At 45.8% G+C, this 15,321-nt stretch overlaps 1 protein-coding gene across 1 annotated transcript; it reads left to right on the top strand.

Annotated features, from left to right (window-relative positions):
* Positions 1-696: 696 nt before the first annotated feature.
* On the top strand, positions 697-14,891 carry LOC144954863 (uncharacterized). Its single transcript, XM_078885263.1, has 5 exons — positions 697-1,451; positions 4,817-5,009; positions 6,917-7,041; positions 9,235-9,510; positions 11,004-14,891. Exons 1-5 carry the CDS (start codon positions 1,376-1,378, stop codon positions 11,078-11,080), a joined length of 747 nt encoding a protein of 248 aa, XP_078741389.1. The 5' UTR covers positions 697-1,375; the 3' UTR covers positions 11,081-14,891.
* Positions 14,892-15,321: the final 430 nt, after the last annotated feature.

Below are 15,321 nucleotides of genomic sequence, written 5' to 3'. Positions count from 1 at the left end.
AATAACCAACGGTATTGGGAAAATAATTATGAGTTTATACCAGGTGAGAAATATTAAAAGTAGAGATAATGTGATAGAGTGTAACACAATCCACAAATACAACCTTGAAGAAGAATTAAAAAAAGGATCGAGAAATACAGTCGAAGTAATTCTAACAAAAACAATACAACTCCGCTGAGTCTACTCAACAGATATTAAAGTTATAATGATTGTGTAGCTAATGCTGCGGAGAAGACATTATATAGGGTGGTTCAGACGGCTTGTGACCCCCCCAAATAATGGACCCCTACCATTTCTTTCCTTTGCATATTCATTTTTGTTTTAAATCAACCTTACCTTAAATAAAGATTACGTTTTAGAGAATTAAATGGGGGTCACAAGACATCTGGAACCACGCTGGAGATTCGACTATCAGGGCAAGTGCTGTCAGCGAGCACCTATGAAGGCGAGCACGGCCACACGAGAGATTGGGTGGTCAGCACCACGCCTGACCGCCTTTGTTTCCCCAGTGGCGATGTTTACCACACACCGCACTAGGTGTTGGCCGTGAGCGAGAATCGAACCCGGGTCGCCAGGTTCTTAGCGCAGCGCGCTAACCGCTGCACTCTACACACAGAGAGAGAAATCTCTCACACACATACACATATGTCTCCAGCTTCGTCTCTTCCAGTCTCCCGCACACGTCTCCCTCTTATCGTCTCTTACATCTTCTCTACTCTGCACACACACAGCCCTTCATCACTCTCTTTCTACTATTTCTCACACACACAACCTCCCAGCATCTCTCACACCAAAATATTCCTGCTCTCCCCGTTTCTTTCTAACACCTCCCAAAGCAACCCTCCTGTCCATCTCTCTCTCTCTCTCTCATCTGCCGAACGCATCCCCTCTCGCCGCGTATCTGTCTTACATCTTCCCAACACACATCCACCTCCCCGTCTCTCTCGCTCTCATCTCCCACACACGCGTCCTTCTCTCCCCATCGCTAGTACACATCTCTCTCCTCCCCGTCTCTCTCACATCACTCACACACACACACGCATCTCTTTCCATCCCCGTCTCTCTCACAATACTCACACACCCATCCCTCTCCTCCCCGTCTCTCTCACATCACTCACACACATCATTCTCTCCTTCCCGTATCTCTCACATCTTTTACACACACATACATCCCTCCTTCCCCTCTCACATCTCCCCATACCCACGCATCCCTCTCCCCCCGTCTCTCTCACATCTCCCCACACACACGCATCCCTCTTTCCCCGTCTCTCTCACATCTCCCCATACCCACGCATCCCTCTTTCCCCGTCTCTCTCACATCTCCCCCCATACACGCATTCATCCCTCTCTCCTCCCCGTCTCTCCCCGTATCCACATGGCTGGGAGGCCGCTGCTGCTGCTGCTGGCCTCTGCTACTCTCCTCGTCTCGTCTCTGGCAGGACTCGTGTCTGGTAAGAAACGTTTCCGTCTCCACTGTCGCCCACAACACTGCACACATTGTGTACACACACACACACAATGCTTTGTGTACACAAACATAATGCATTGAGTACACACACACAATGCATAGTGTGCGCACACAATGCATTGTGTACACACAATGCGTTGTGTGCGCACACGCACAATGCATCATATTCACAGACAATGCATTGTTTGTATATATGCATACACAATGCATTGTTTGTATGCACACACAATGCATTGTGTATACTCACATTGCAGTGTGTACACATGCGCAATACATTGTGTGCACACATACGCATTGTATTGTGTGCACACATACAATATATTGCGTACACACACCCTCACCATAACGAATTGTGCACACAGAATGCACTTTGTACACATACAATGCATTGTGTTTACACAGATACACAACGCATTGTATACACGCATACACAATGCATTGTGCACATGCATACGTTCATAATGCATTATGTGCACGCAATGTCCTGTGCAGATACACACAAATACACATTCACGGAATGCGTTCTGTGCAGACTTCCATATAATGTATTGTGTATATACACGTTCAGACGATACATTGTGTAGATATAGTCATGTAATCCATTGTGTACACACGTTCATATAATTCATTGTGTGCACAGTCATGTAATCCATTGTATACACACGTTTTCAAATAATTTGCAACAATCCTGGACAGGCTAAGATCGCACGATGATAACACAGGGTATTGTTTTCGTGATATAAATAATAATTTCAATACGTTATGCCATATTTTTAAAACAATAATCTCCCCCACTCACCACCATCACTACTATCACCAACCACTAGCTTTATCATCATCATCGAAAATAATCACCACCACCATCATCATCGTCTCACCAACAACAGCGGTCATTTGACACTAAGTAGGGGTGACGTCCCCATGGCGCTTGTACCAGGCTAGGTGCACTCCGAAGCCACGTGCAGTGTGGACATTCTCGCTGACAGAAGGTCACGGGACAGACCCAGGTGCCATGGTTTGACTGACTGAGACGACTGGCAGATGCACCACCTGTACCCCCTGCTGTACCAACTGGCTGTATTTTAGTCGCCCAGCACTCCGCTCGTTGTTGTGAGCATCGCTCCTCTGCCCTCCGCTGTTGTTGGAGGGCGACTGCGTCCAAGTGCCCAGAGTAGCGTCCTTCACGAGCCTCCTCGATAGAGGCCGATCTTGATACCGCTGGTACCAACAACAATACCACCACTACCACCACCATCATTGGTAATACTTGAATCGTCACTACCGCCACCACAATTGTAATACTTACCATTGTCTCGTCACTATCACCTCCATCACAATCGTAATTCCTAATACCTCCATCACCACCGCCAAGACCACGTTCAGCGCCACCCTTAATGCTTCCCTATTTCAACCTCTTTGCCGACTCTCCAACACCTCCTGACCCTCCCAATGACCCAATAGCCTATCAACTAAAACGCAACACATTCGTCAAGAACACTGTGCCCCGAAAAGGAAAACATTTTAAAATATATATTGGACGACGTTTCAGACAATGGCCCTGCTTCATAGTACACGGTAAGCAGACGTTTGGCTCTCCACGTACAGAAATGTAAAATAAAATAGATATAATTCTAAATCTGTTAGATTTAGTGCAATTTGGAGCAATGCTATTCAGCAGACGTTTAAGCGAGCATACCCTAGACTGGTTTAATTTGACTTGATTCCCTAGTCAGCAGGGTGATGTTTGTTAAACAAATTCTGCAGGTGTGCCAGATGTTATTTGCAAGAGCACTCCATTTTCACGATGGGGCCCTGTTCAATGCATAAAGCCAAGCGTATTGGCTACTCTGTTTAACAGAGTATTCTACAGTGGTTCACCCACTGTAGAATACTCTGTTAAACAGAGTATTCTACAGTGGTTCACCCACTGCGCTATGAATCCAGCGACTTGACTTTGAGTTCTAGCAACGGCTAACATCAGTGACGAGTGATATCTGAACCGGCCCAGTTGAACCCTCCCCACTCCATGCAACCCCCTGCCTTTACCAAACCGACACTGACCAGTGTGGTGAAGTATGGTCACGAAAAAGAACCCATGCCCCAACGCGATTGACAAATGGCTTTGCGTTATTATTTAGAATATCGTAGAAGAATCCGCTTTGTATAATCATCATCACGTCTGTCAAGTTCCTAAAATCTCCCGCTTCGTGTCCACGTGCACGTGCAGTCCTCGACTTACGAACTCCCGATTTACGAACACCCGCACTCAAGAACCAGTCGATTGGCAGGCCGCGTATGCTGGGGTAAAGCAAGGCCGTAATTATAATATATATTGGGGGACACACACACACACACCCCCCCCCCCAATATTCAAATATGCTCAAAATTTCCCCCCCAGTATATTGCTATCAAAAATATTTAAAAATAATCATTGCTATGCTATGTAAATAAAAACAACAATTTGCTAAACCTTGGCCACAATATTTGGACTTTTTTCTTATTGTGGTTATGGTTGTACTTTATTAATCCTTAATCTCTGCCATTAAAAACAATGAAACAAGAAATGGTAAAGAAGAAAAACAGAGCAATGTAATACAATACACTATTAGACATTATTGTAAAAAAAAAAACGTCCATCCTATGTGTTAGTGATTTTTTTTTATATTTTAGGCAAGAAATTAGTTTGCAAATTTAGATTATTTTTTTCTGGAGGGGGGACCCCCAGACCCCCTGGAAGATTTGGTCCCCCCCAATGTTGACTCCATGGCTACGGCCTTGGGGTAAAGTGTGGCTACTCCTGCCTGTTACCGAGATGTCTGGACAGCGTGGAAGAGTAGGCCAACTACTCTCTAGAGGGGTTCTCTAGATCTTCCTCTGGTGGAGGCCCTTCTACCAAAAGTGGTGTGGGTGAGCAATTGGAATGGCTGCGCACCCTTCACTCACCGATCCTTCCACCCACGTTGGGAACTTGGTCTAATCATGCTGTTTCATCTCGTCCACACTCTTCAACCACCCCACAGTAGGTCGCACTACTTTCCTCTCCGCTTAAATCGCACAGCTCCACTGTGAACCTCCTCCCACCGTCTACTTTTCCCAAGCTCTCATAATAATGTCGCTTATATATTGCAACTTTGATAGCGGTTACATAATTAATATTTCGGGTTAGGCTACGTACTGATTTGTTCAAAACCTCTCCCGTTCAGACCGTGTCACGTTCGATAGTTACATTTGTTTGCCGACCGTTTGACGTTTCGGGTCTTTGGGCACCTGGGCTCAGAAAACTGTGTGAAAAGACAAAAAACCCCGAACCTTGTCGTGACCCCTCGAACTCTCTCCTCCGTCCTGCAGGTGCCCCGAAGGTGGTTGACCCCGAGCAGGGATGCCTGGGCTACTACGACTCCACCGAGCTGTGGGTGGAGCCCATCGAGTGCCCGCAGGAGGAGTTCTGCTGCGGAGAGTGCAACGACAGGATGTGCTGCTCCGCCAACATCCAGAAGCTCGATGGGCACGAGCAGGGCTGGTGCAAGATCCTGGGCCTCAGGTAGAGACACGGGGAGGCACGTGGTGGCGAGGGCACGTCAAGGGGAAGTATGAGATGAGGGCGAGGAGAGGCACGGTGAGGCTGGAGGAGGCGTTATTCAAATCAAGATTGAGGCGTTATCTCTTTATGTATGTTGAACATCTTTCGCATGGTGTGTAGCCAACTATGCCTATCGGAGGCGCGTGGATAGAAACACGGAGTTGAGAGGAGACGGGGAGGGACGGAGATACATGAGAAGTCATGAGGAGGTGATGGGAAATAACGAGAAGTAATGTGACCCCAGATTAGCACGATTGGCTACGTACGGTGCAAAAGAAGTTCAACACACACACACATACACGTGACACGTGGAGACGTGGAGGCACAGGAAGGCGACGGTTCACATGGAAAGGAGATGGGAGATGCAGAAAGGCGGAAGCTTGTGTTGCCTCCGAAACGTCGTGATTTTTATTTTATTTTACTTTTATTAATTTTAATTTTTTACCTACGTGCCTTTACCGAAAAAACCTAAGAATATGAGATACAGGGAGCTGATGGGAGGTACAGGGAAGGGATGGTGAGACGAGGCACAGGGGGAGAAGGGAGACGCAGGGGAGTGATCGGGAGGTGAAGGGAAACACAGGAAAACACAAGGAGGTGAATGGCGATAAGGCGTGGGGGGTGAAGGGAAACAAGATGTGAATGCATGTAAGGGGCCGTCCATAAATGACGTCACCCACCTAGGGGGGGGGTCAGACATTTGTGACGATGTGTTACGAGGGGGTGAGGTTTGAGAAATGTGACGTCACATCAAAATGCGCAACTTTAAATAAATATAAGCACGTTCTACTTAATTAAATAGACTTTTTATGTTTTCTCCTACAACGTCAGAGTGCAGCGCCACATTAAATACGCACTACAATGACAATAGTTTAAAGCGATTTGAAGCATGTTTTATTTGGGGGGGAGGGGCAGAGCTTTGTGACGTCATATTTGAGGGGGGTCTGACTTTTTGTGACGCCGTGTGACGAGGGGGGGGTCAAAAATAGTCCAAAATCGCGTGACGTCATTTATGGACGGCCCCTAAAGGGATAGAGATAAAGAGACAGGTTCAGTGATGACGTTATCTTGTTCTATTTAAAACCGGAAGCAGGTGGATTGCTTCACTATTCTGGCATATCGCCCGATGATGCCGGTTGTAATTACCAGCGAAACGTCGTACTACTCAAATTGTGAATGTTGTGGATTTACTCTCCAACACACCGGTGGGCTTAATTAGTGACTAATTGGCGCGTTTTGTTTAAGCGACAAATCCCTTACTGATTGGCTGTGTCGGGTGGTGGAGGTTTACGACACATTGATACTTACGCGATCTTACCTAAAAAAGCCTTTATTTTTCTTGGTTCTTTCGGTAAAGGCACGTAGAATGGAAATAATAAAATAATAAAATAAAACATAATAAGATAATTCTCACGACGTTTCGGTCACAACGCAAGCAGCCGTCCTCAGGTGAAGACAACGCAAGCAGCCGTTCTCAGGTGAAGACCAGGTCTTCACCTGAGGACGGCTGCTTGCGTTGTGGCCGAAACGTCGTGAGAATTATTTTATAATGTTTTATTTTATTATTTCCATTCTACGTGACTTTACCGAAAGAACCAAGAAGATGAATCCCTGCAGTCACGAAAGCTTTGAATCGAAAATTAAAGCCTTTATTATGAATAATATTGGTCACGAAAGCCTACTACGTGTTAAACAGCCTGGGGTTGCACAAAGTTGATTGTGGGGGTAGAGACAGGGAGGAGAATCAAGATACAATGATGAGAAATAATACGGGGAGGTGATGAGATGCAAGGGGAAGAAGAGATCAATGGAAAGGTGAAGGGATGATGAGGACGACGCTACTAATGGTATTGATGTTGATGCGACAGCCCCTCCACTATAGCGGGCGTGGTGGCGGGGGTGCTGTTGTTCGTGGCGATCTGTGTCGTGGTCTGCTGCTTCTCCTGCTCCTGCTGCGTCATCCGACAGATGATGAACATCTCATACGGACCCGGTGACCCACTGCTCACTCACTCATTGACTTATTCACCCACGCACTCACACACTCACGCACTCACACGCTCACCCCAACGAATCACCATCTCTCTTGCACTAACCATCCTGCTCAATTATTCACTCACCCACTCACTCATTCACTCTCTCACAGCCCCTGATACGAGCTCTACATTGACTACCAATCCACAATTCTAGATTTGAAGCTTTCGTGACTGCAAGGATTCATATTCTTAGGTTTTTTCGGTAAAGTCACGTAGGTAAAAAATTAAAATTTAACTTTTATTAAGTACTTTTACTTTTATTAATTGTATATACATTTTAATTTTTTACCTACGTGACTTTACCGAAAAAACCTAAGAATATGAATACCAATCCACAGTCAAGTTAATGCTGCGTTCCCATGGCCACTGGCAATGAGGAACGGTGCTGCCTTGTTCGAGAACAATTCGAATCGTGTCCCCAATGCTACATCTGCGACGCCTCTCCGTGGACTCGGCCCTTCATGCCCCACCCGTGCCACATCAGTGTCCTCCTCCCGGCTACCCCTTTCCCGGCCAGAGGGAAGTGATCGTAAACGCGGATATTTTTTATGAACGCTTTCGGCGAGTCGATAAAGTTTTATCACCGTGGTTTTTTTTTCTCTTACAACAAAGGTAATTGAGTAGGACACCCCGACCGCTGCCAATGTGATACTGACACCTGCATAGGCGTGTGGTGCACAAAGCACAAATAACAAAACACGCTACACATTAGTCAACAATGCTACGTTTAAATGGATTTTTAAAAATATATCATCGGCAACGTTTTGGGGCAATGGCCTCTCTTCATAGCACGTCTCGATTTGTGAAACGGGCAATGACACGGATCCTGATGCCATCGTTCGGTCGACTGTTAAGTGATTCGTGAAGCACCTAAATCGGACCTGAGCGAAGAGACGCTATTGACCGCGCGTCTGTCATTCTGTACGGACACCACGACCTCGCCATTGATTGGATGGAGGCTCGGTGGAAGAGAGTCGTGGCTCCCTAATGAAAGCGAGCGAGAGAGCGGGTCGACATCATAAGTGTGAGTGAGTGGCCGGGTTCACAAACCAAGCCGGCTCGCTCCCCCAGTGGCCACAGAAAGGCAGCAGAATGCGAACACATTCAGTAAATAACTTTATTACAGATACAGCCTCGTCACCTCTACCCCTCACACAGCCCCCACCTCTACCCCTCACACAGCCCCCACCTCTACCCCTAACCCAGCCCCCACCTCTACCCCTAACCCAGCCCCCACCTCTACCCCTCACACAGCCCCCACCTCTACCCCTCACACAGCCCCCACCTCTACCCCTAACCCAGCCCCCACCTCTACCCCTCACACAGCCCCCACCTCTACTCCTCACACAGCCCCCACCTCTACCCCTGACCCAGCCCCCACCTCTACCCCTAACACAGCCCCCACCTCTAACCCAGCCCCCACCTCCACCCCTAACACAGCCCCCACCTCTACCCCTAACACAGCCCCCACCTCTAACCCAGCCCCCACCTCCACCCCTAACACAGCCCCCACCTCTACCCCTAACACAGCCCCCACCTCTAACCCTCACACAGCCCCCACCCCTAACACAGCCCCCACCTCTACCCCTCACACAGCCCCCACCTCTAACCCAGCCCCCACCTCCACCCCTAACACAGCCCCCACCTCTACCCCTAACACAGCCCCCACCTCTAACCCTCACACAGCCCCCACCCCTAACACAGCCCCCACCTCTACCCCTCACACAGCCCCCACCTCTAACCCAGCCACCACTTCTACTCCTGACCCAGCCACCACCTCTACCCCTCACACAGCCCCCACCTCTACCCCTCACACAGCCCCCACCTCTAACCCAGCCCCCACCTCCACCCCTAACACAGCCCCCACCTCTACCCCTGACACAGCCCCCACCTCTAACCCTCACACAGCCCCCACCCCTAACACAGCCCCCACCTCTACCCCTCACACAGCCCCCACCTCTAACCCAGCCACCACCTCCACCCCTAACACAGCCCCCACCTCTACCCCTAACACAGCCCCCACCCCTAACCCAGCCCCCACCTCTACCCCTCACACAGCCCCCACCTCTAACCCAGCCACCACCTCTACTCCTGACCCAGCCCCCACCTCTACCTCTAACCTCTTCTTCCCCTCCCTTCTCTTCTTCCAGTGCTCTCTCACTCCATGGCAATGTGTCCGGGGGGAGGGGGCGGCATGGGGGGTCCTGGGGGGGCAGCCCCCCCCCGAATGGGGGGGCCCTACCCTGTGTACAGCTCGGTGCCCACGAGGGAAGGGAGCCTCCCCAGCCCTCCGCTGCCGTCCCTGCCCCCCATGCTCCCCCCGCCCCCTGTGGGGTCTGGCGGAGTGGGTGGAGGAGGAGGTGGAGGAGCAGCAACGGGAGGAGGTGGAGGGAGGATGGCGAGCCTGCCCAGATATCAGCCGGCAGGTGAGATGATAACTTCAACATCATCAACATCGTCAGCAGTATCATCATCATCCTCATCAGCAGCAGTATCATCATCATCCGCAGCAGTAACAGCAGACAGGATCACCATTATCATGAACAGCTGGAGCAACAGCAGCAGTATCATCATTGGCAGCTGTAGCAGTAACAACAATATAATCGTTAGCAGCTGTATTCGTATTCACAGCAGCAGCTGTAGCAGCAATAACATCAATAGCTGCTGTAGCAGCAGCACCATCCCTAGCATAGGCGTCGCCATCATCATCATCTTCATAATTTTCCTCATCACATCATCATCATCTATGTTTGCATATGTGGCCCACTCCCCTCCTCTTGTTTGGCCCCACGTCTGCATGTTTACTGGGGGTATGGGGGGGTACATTTCCTCCTCGACAAAATGCCAGTGCCACAGCGTCCCTTGAGGCTGTATCCTCTGTCTGCTCTCATAATTACCTACTTCCGTCAAAAGTGGTCCTTTGGATGGACTCACCCCCTCCATATGAATGTGGAACGTCCACCACCATCTGTGCTGCATCAATGCTCACTCACTTGAGCAGGAAATGATTTTACTTAGACCCTGAAGACGACTGCTTGTGTTGCGATTGAAACGTCGTAGTTTTTTGTTATATTTTGGTTATTTTATTTGAACCTATCTACGTGACTTTACCGAAAGACCCAAGAATATGAATTCCTGCAGTCACGAAAGCTTTAAGTCAAGATTTCGAAATGTAATTTTTATAACATTAGCCATCAATGATATGTCGATGATACCGTACTGTGAGATGCCGTTGGCTCTGATGATTTTAATTCGCTATTATTTCCTAAACCCTGTCTAAACCTGGATTTGTTAAACATTTCTCCGACTTATTTTCTTCTTTAAAACCAACGTCTTTATTGGAAATAAATTATGGAAATACACCTACGACAAATATAAGTAACCTTGGCACTATCTTTGATGTTGGCCAAGTCAATACAAATCTTAACACACCCGTCAACAACTCTGCCCCGAAAGGAATATAAATACACAATAGGTGACGTTTAGGGTCATAACCCTTCTTCATAGCACATACAATGATCAAATTAAATTATTTGTTTTTTGTGATCTAGAACTTTTTCATACGTCTCTCAACTTTGTAGGATGTCTTTATTTCATCTGTTCCATATCCCTTGTATCCATGATTCTCCTACCCCTTCTGCTGAAATCCTAATTTATGCATTTGAATATTTGTGTATGGACTGCTAGCGTCGACAATTATCTAAACTGGTCCTCCCCTAGGTTAGCTGAGCCTCAAAGAGTAGCTGGTACGATGGGTAAACATCGCCACTGGGGAGACAAAGGCGGCCGGGCGTGATGCTGGCCACCCAGCCCCTTGTGAACCGTGCCGGCCTTCATAGGTGACCGCTAACAGGACTTGCCCCAACAGTTTTCTAAAGGCTATACGGGGGATCTTTGTCTTTGTTGTGTGTGTGTGTAGCAATGTACGCAGCCAATGATCAGGCCTCCTACGAGTCCGGCTACGCTTCCAGACAAGATCCCAGCAGCACAGTTTGATCCCCCCCGCATACACACACAATACATATACCTACATACCTACACACACACACATATATTTGGGCAGTGGCATGGCCTAATGGTAAAGTGTTTGCTGCTTGTTGCAGAGGTTTACGGTTCGATGCGGCAGGCTGCCGTGGTTATTACTGCGGGTGTATTTACCAAAACAAATAGCGCAGTCGATGATAAATATCCCCTGATGTTATTAAAAATGAGTAGGCCATTGTGTGCCGGTGTCAACGTCGAAGTATGCCAAAATTCTAAGAAAAAAAACTTGCCAATTACTCAATTAGGATTACACATAGCAACATCGCCCCTCAGTGGGAACCTACTGCAAGATATATCTGTAAAACATAGCACCTTTGTGATAGCCGTGCACTGAAGTAATGGCACAAATATTATACTTACATAGATACACGTACAGATATACATGCAATACACATACCTGTACACATATACCTACATACATATAGATAGATATACGTACATATACAGAATATGTATGCTTGTATACTCGGGACGGGTTCCCGAGTTTTGGATGTGTTAAATCAAGCGTAGATTTGAAATTTCTGAAGATCCAATAAAAAGGTTTGTTTATGTTTGACCGGATGAACCGGAAGTGACATATCTAATTTGAAATCACTGAATGGTGTCACAAGGCATTGAGTTGACACCACTGTTGTTAGCATGCAGACATATATATATAACGTCATGTAAATGGTCCAAAAATATGAACAATGATTTAAAATACAATACAAAATGTTTTCATCTGATAATTATCATAAATATATATCTATCACACGCACACGAGGGCTTAATTTATCAATGAATATTTTCCAGGTCGCTGGTAGACTGGAGCATGCACCTGGCTAGTAGCCACAGCTGTAGTGAGAGCTCTATTGGATTTGGTGTGCTGGGTGCAGACATAATATCTGGGTAGCTAAACCTGGGCAGAGACCCTGGTGAGATTAAGTCCTTCATATTCACACACTTACACGCAAACTACTCCACATTTACCGTACGCTTAGACATATACAGTCATATACATACACATATAATAACTATTGTTCTTGATATACATCTGCTCAGTGTTCTGTCCCGCAACTATCAACGGTTGTTACTTAAATCATTTACGAACCCAAACACCACACGGCTCTTTACTCGTAGCTACGTACCTCGGCTGTGTGACACGGACTGTCCCTCGTGGGTCCGAAGATTCGTTAGTGACCCACGTGGGACATTAATGGCATCACTAAAGTGTCTGTCCTGGTTTTAATTTGGCGATATAAACAAACTGTTTACAACATTTCAACCTTATTGTCACCGTTTCAAGAAGCACAATAACGCTGCCGGGTGAAAAAAATAAACCTTAGAAAGATATTCTGGGATCGCTAAGCAGCTCTGACAGCTCTCCGATGTGTTTTCAGGGTGCACCGCGTGTTGTTTGGTGTGATGTCGACGTTTCTTTGCACGTGCTGAAGAAGCTGAACTGAAGAAGCTGCCAGAACGTCGGTTTTGTGATGCCAAACAACGCACGGTTCAGCACGAAAACGCAATACATGCGCGGAAACCTACGCAGTCGTAAATCGTTGTAATATTATAGTATATATATTATTGATAACATTGTATTCAACCCGCTAAACATATTGTTATCGTTGACTTAAAGGTCATATGCGTTGTCCATAAAAGTCATGTTGAAGATTATAATAATGACATTTTTTTGATACGGTACTTCTCAAGTGTCAACAAATATGTCATGAAATGTTTAAAAAAAAACTCGACAAATTCGTGAACAACACTATGTGAGACCTTAAAATATTTTTTTCATATATAATAGGCCATATTTCTAGGCAATTGCTCTTCTTCATAACACTTAAATATGCATTTTAATTTGGGGACAAAAATCAGTCAATGCAGGATGCATTTTCGTTCAGTACAGATGCATTTTGCTATTTTGCTAAAAAAAAAACTGTGGAAACTCATAAATATGAACGAATGGGGACTGTGAGCAATATGGAATCCTAATCAGTATGGGTACACTACCACTCGTGATTATCGTGGCTCTGCTGACAGCTCTTTGGAAGGTGCTTATAGAGTGGATTTACAAATGTTCTGGATTACCAGCGTTCAGATTTTTGACGCTCCACTGCACAAACGTACGTTCACAGATTCGCACTAGCCACGGCCCTTGCAAGCTTAACCACTTTGCGGAGCGATTGGCAAGTTCCTAAATTATGACTCCCAGTCTAATTGGCAACGTTTTATCATTTGATCACTATTATCCCTTTCTAGGGCAGGAACAAAACTTGCATTGGATTAACGGTCTTAAGGAAGGTACAGAATAGCGAGTGATTACTACTTTTCTTTTTACGGTGTGGCTTTTAGAGTAAACTTTAAAAAATGAAAATAATTATTTTGTGATGCTGCTACTGCAGCATTGGCAGTGGTGCACAAGCACAAAAAATGCAAACCCAACACATTGTCAACATTACTGTGGCGTTAAAATAAAACGTACAATCGGCGACGTTTGAGGCAATGGCCCTTCTTCATAGCACATACACCGCTTAAGACAGTGTTGTTGATGAGTGTGTTGAAAATTCAAACCCAACTGTCACTGGGACTGGATTGCCATGTCGCGACTCCAAAACTTGGACCAAATGTATTTTACAAAGCATTTAAAATTACCGTTGACATATTTGTGGGTAGTTTTTATTCTGAAGACATCCCGTAACCATGACTGCATTTGTCGCTTATCAGCTTTTTTGAATGAAGGGTAATAGAAATAAACTTAAAGATGGTCTACAGAGTTAATAGATAATGTATGATTGAACTTGCTATGATAATGAGTGATGACATCAGCTCGATGCTAGATGGATTACGTTGTAACATCACAGGATTGTGAGAGCTGGTGGTGGCGACTTGGGGAGGCCTTCATCCAGCAGCTAATTGACCTTGACTGATGATCAATTAAGCTCAGAACTCCTGTGTGCCTGGGACACACAGCCGAGGTGTGTGGCTATAAGAGAAGAGCTGTTTCTTGGGTATATCTTCGTTTAAATGACGTGTGTATATGTGGTACTTTATATACAGCAAATGTAGACTGTTACACTATTTGTGAATTAATATGGACAGAGCAGTATTTAACGCTAAATGGCACTAGCGTCACTCAATATGGGACATGTGACATGTTAGTATTATAAACATGGGAGAATGAGTTCAAGCCCTGGGTCTGCGTGTCCATCTCATGAAGGAGGTTCATGATGGCTGTGTCAGGAACACCGAGCCAAGCATCACTGAGGACCTGGGTTTAAGCCCTGGGTCTGGGTATCCATCTCATAAAGGAGGTCCGTAATGGCTGTGTCAGTGACACTGAGCTGGGACTGTTGGAAATCCTGAGTTCAAGCCCTGCATAGGGGACTGGGTGTCTCGTCCTTCCCACAGTGCGTTCACAAGGGCCAAGTCATAATGATCATGATGAAGAATGAGACACCATGTTTTCTCCAGCCACATGATAACATTGTTGTGCCTATAGAAGGTAGTACAGCAAGTAGGCTACTTGGCTGGGAGACACCAGGGTTTTAAGATGTAAGCATACACGTTAAGTGTTCCTTTATGAAGCTATAAGGGGGGTGGGAACCGTTATTTAGCTCAATATCTCTGTGTGTGCGTACACATGTATCATAATAGTTGTGGCTTGTGAGTAAGGTTTTGTAAATGAGTTGGATATTTTGTGATTAATGTATTACTTCTGCTGCTAATATGTGAGATTGTCAAATTTTACACAAAATAAATAATTGGTTGTCGGAACAAAGTTCGTGTCAAAACATGTTTTTTTATTTTCTTTGTGTCGATATAAAAAAAATGTGGTTACAACAATTTTAGTCAAAATTTGTGTTTTTTGTAGTATGGAGAGACTGGGCCCCACCATGTCAACGTGGAATTTCCACCGCTGACTCGGGGCTGTCATTGGAGATCAGCAAGGAGCCATAGCTGATGTAAACATTACTTTAAAATACTGAAGTACCATTAATATAACTAAAAAAATTGAAGTAAAATCATTTTTAATATAATTTGATACTAACATTAGTAAATGTAGTGAAGTGACTACATTACCTAATGATGATTATACCAAGTCTACGCTAAATTTAAATAATATAACAATTATTTATTCAATTGGTTTACAATTGTAAAAATCAACACCTTATCTGCACATTGCCCATTTAAAGTTCATAGTATTTGCC

The sequence above is a fragment of the Lampetra fluviatilis genome, chromosome 3, assembly GCF_964198595.1.
Source record: "Lampetra fluviatilis chromosome 3, kcLamFluv1.1, whole genome shotgun sequence".
Classification (NCBI taxonomy): Eukaryota; Metazoa; Chordata; class Hyperoartia; order Petromyzontiformes; family Petromyzontidae; genus Lampetra; species Lampetra fluviatilis.
Note: the sequence above shows the minus strand (reverse complement) of the source record. Positions and strands in the feature narration are given on the sequence as shown.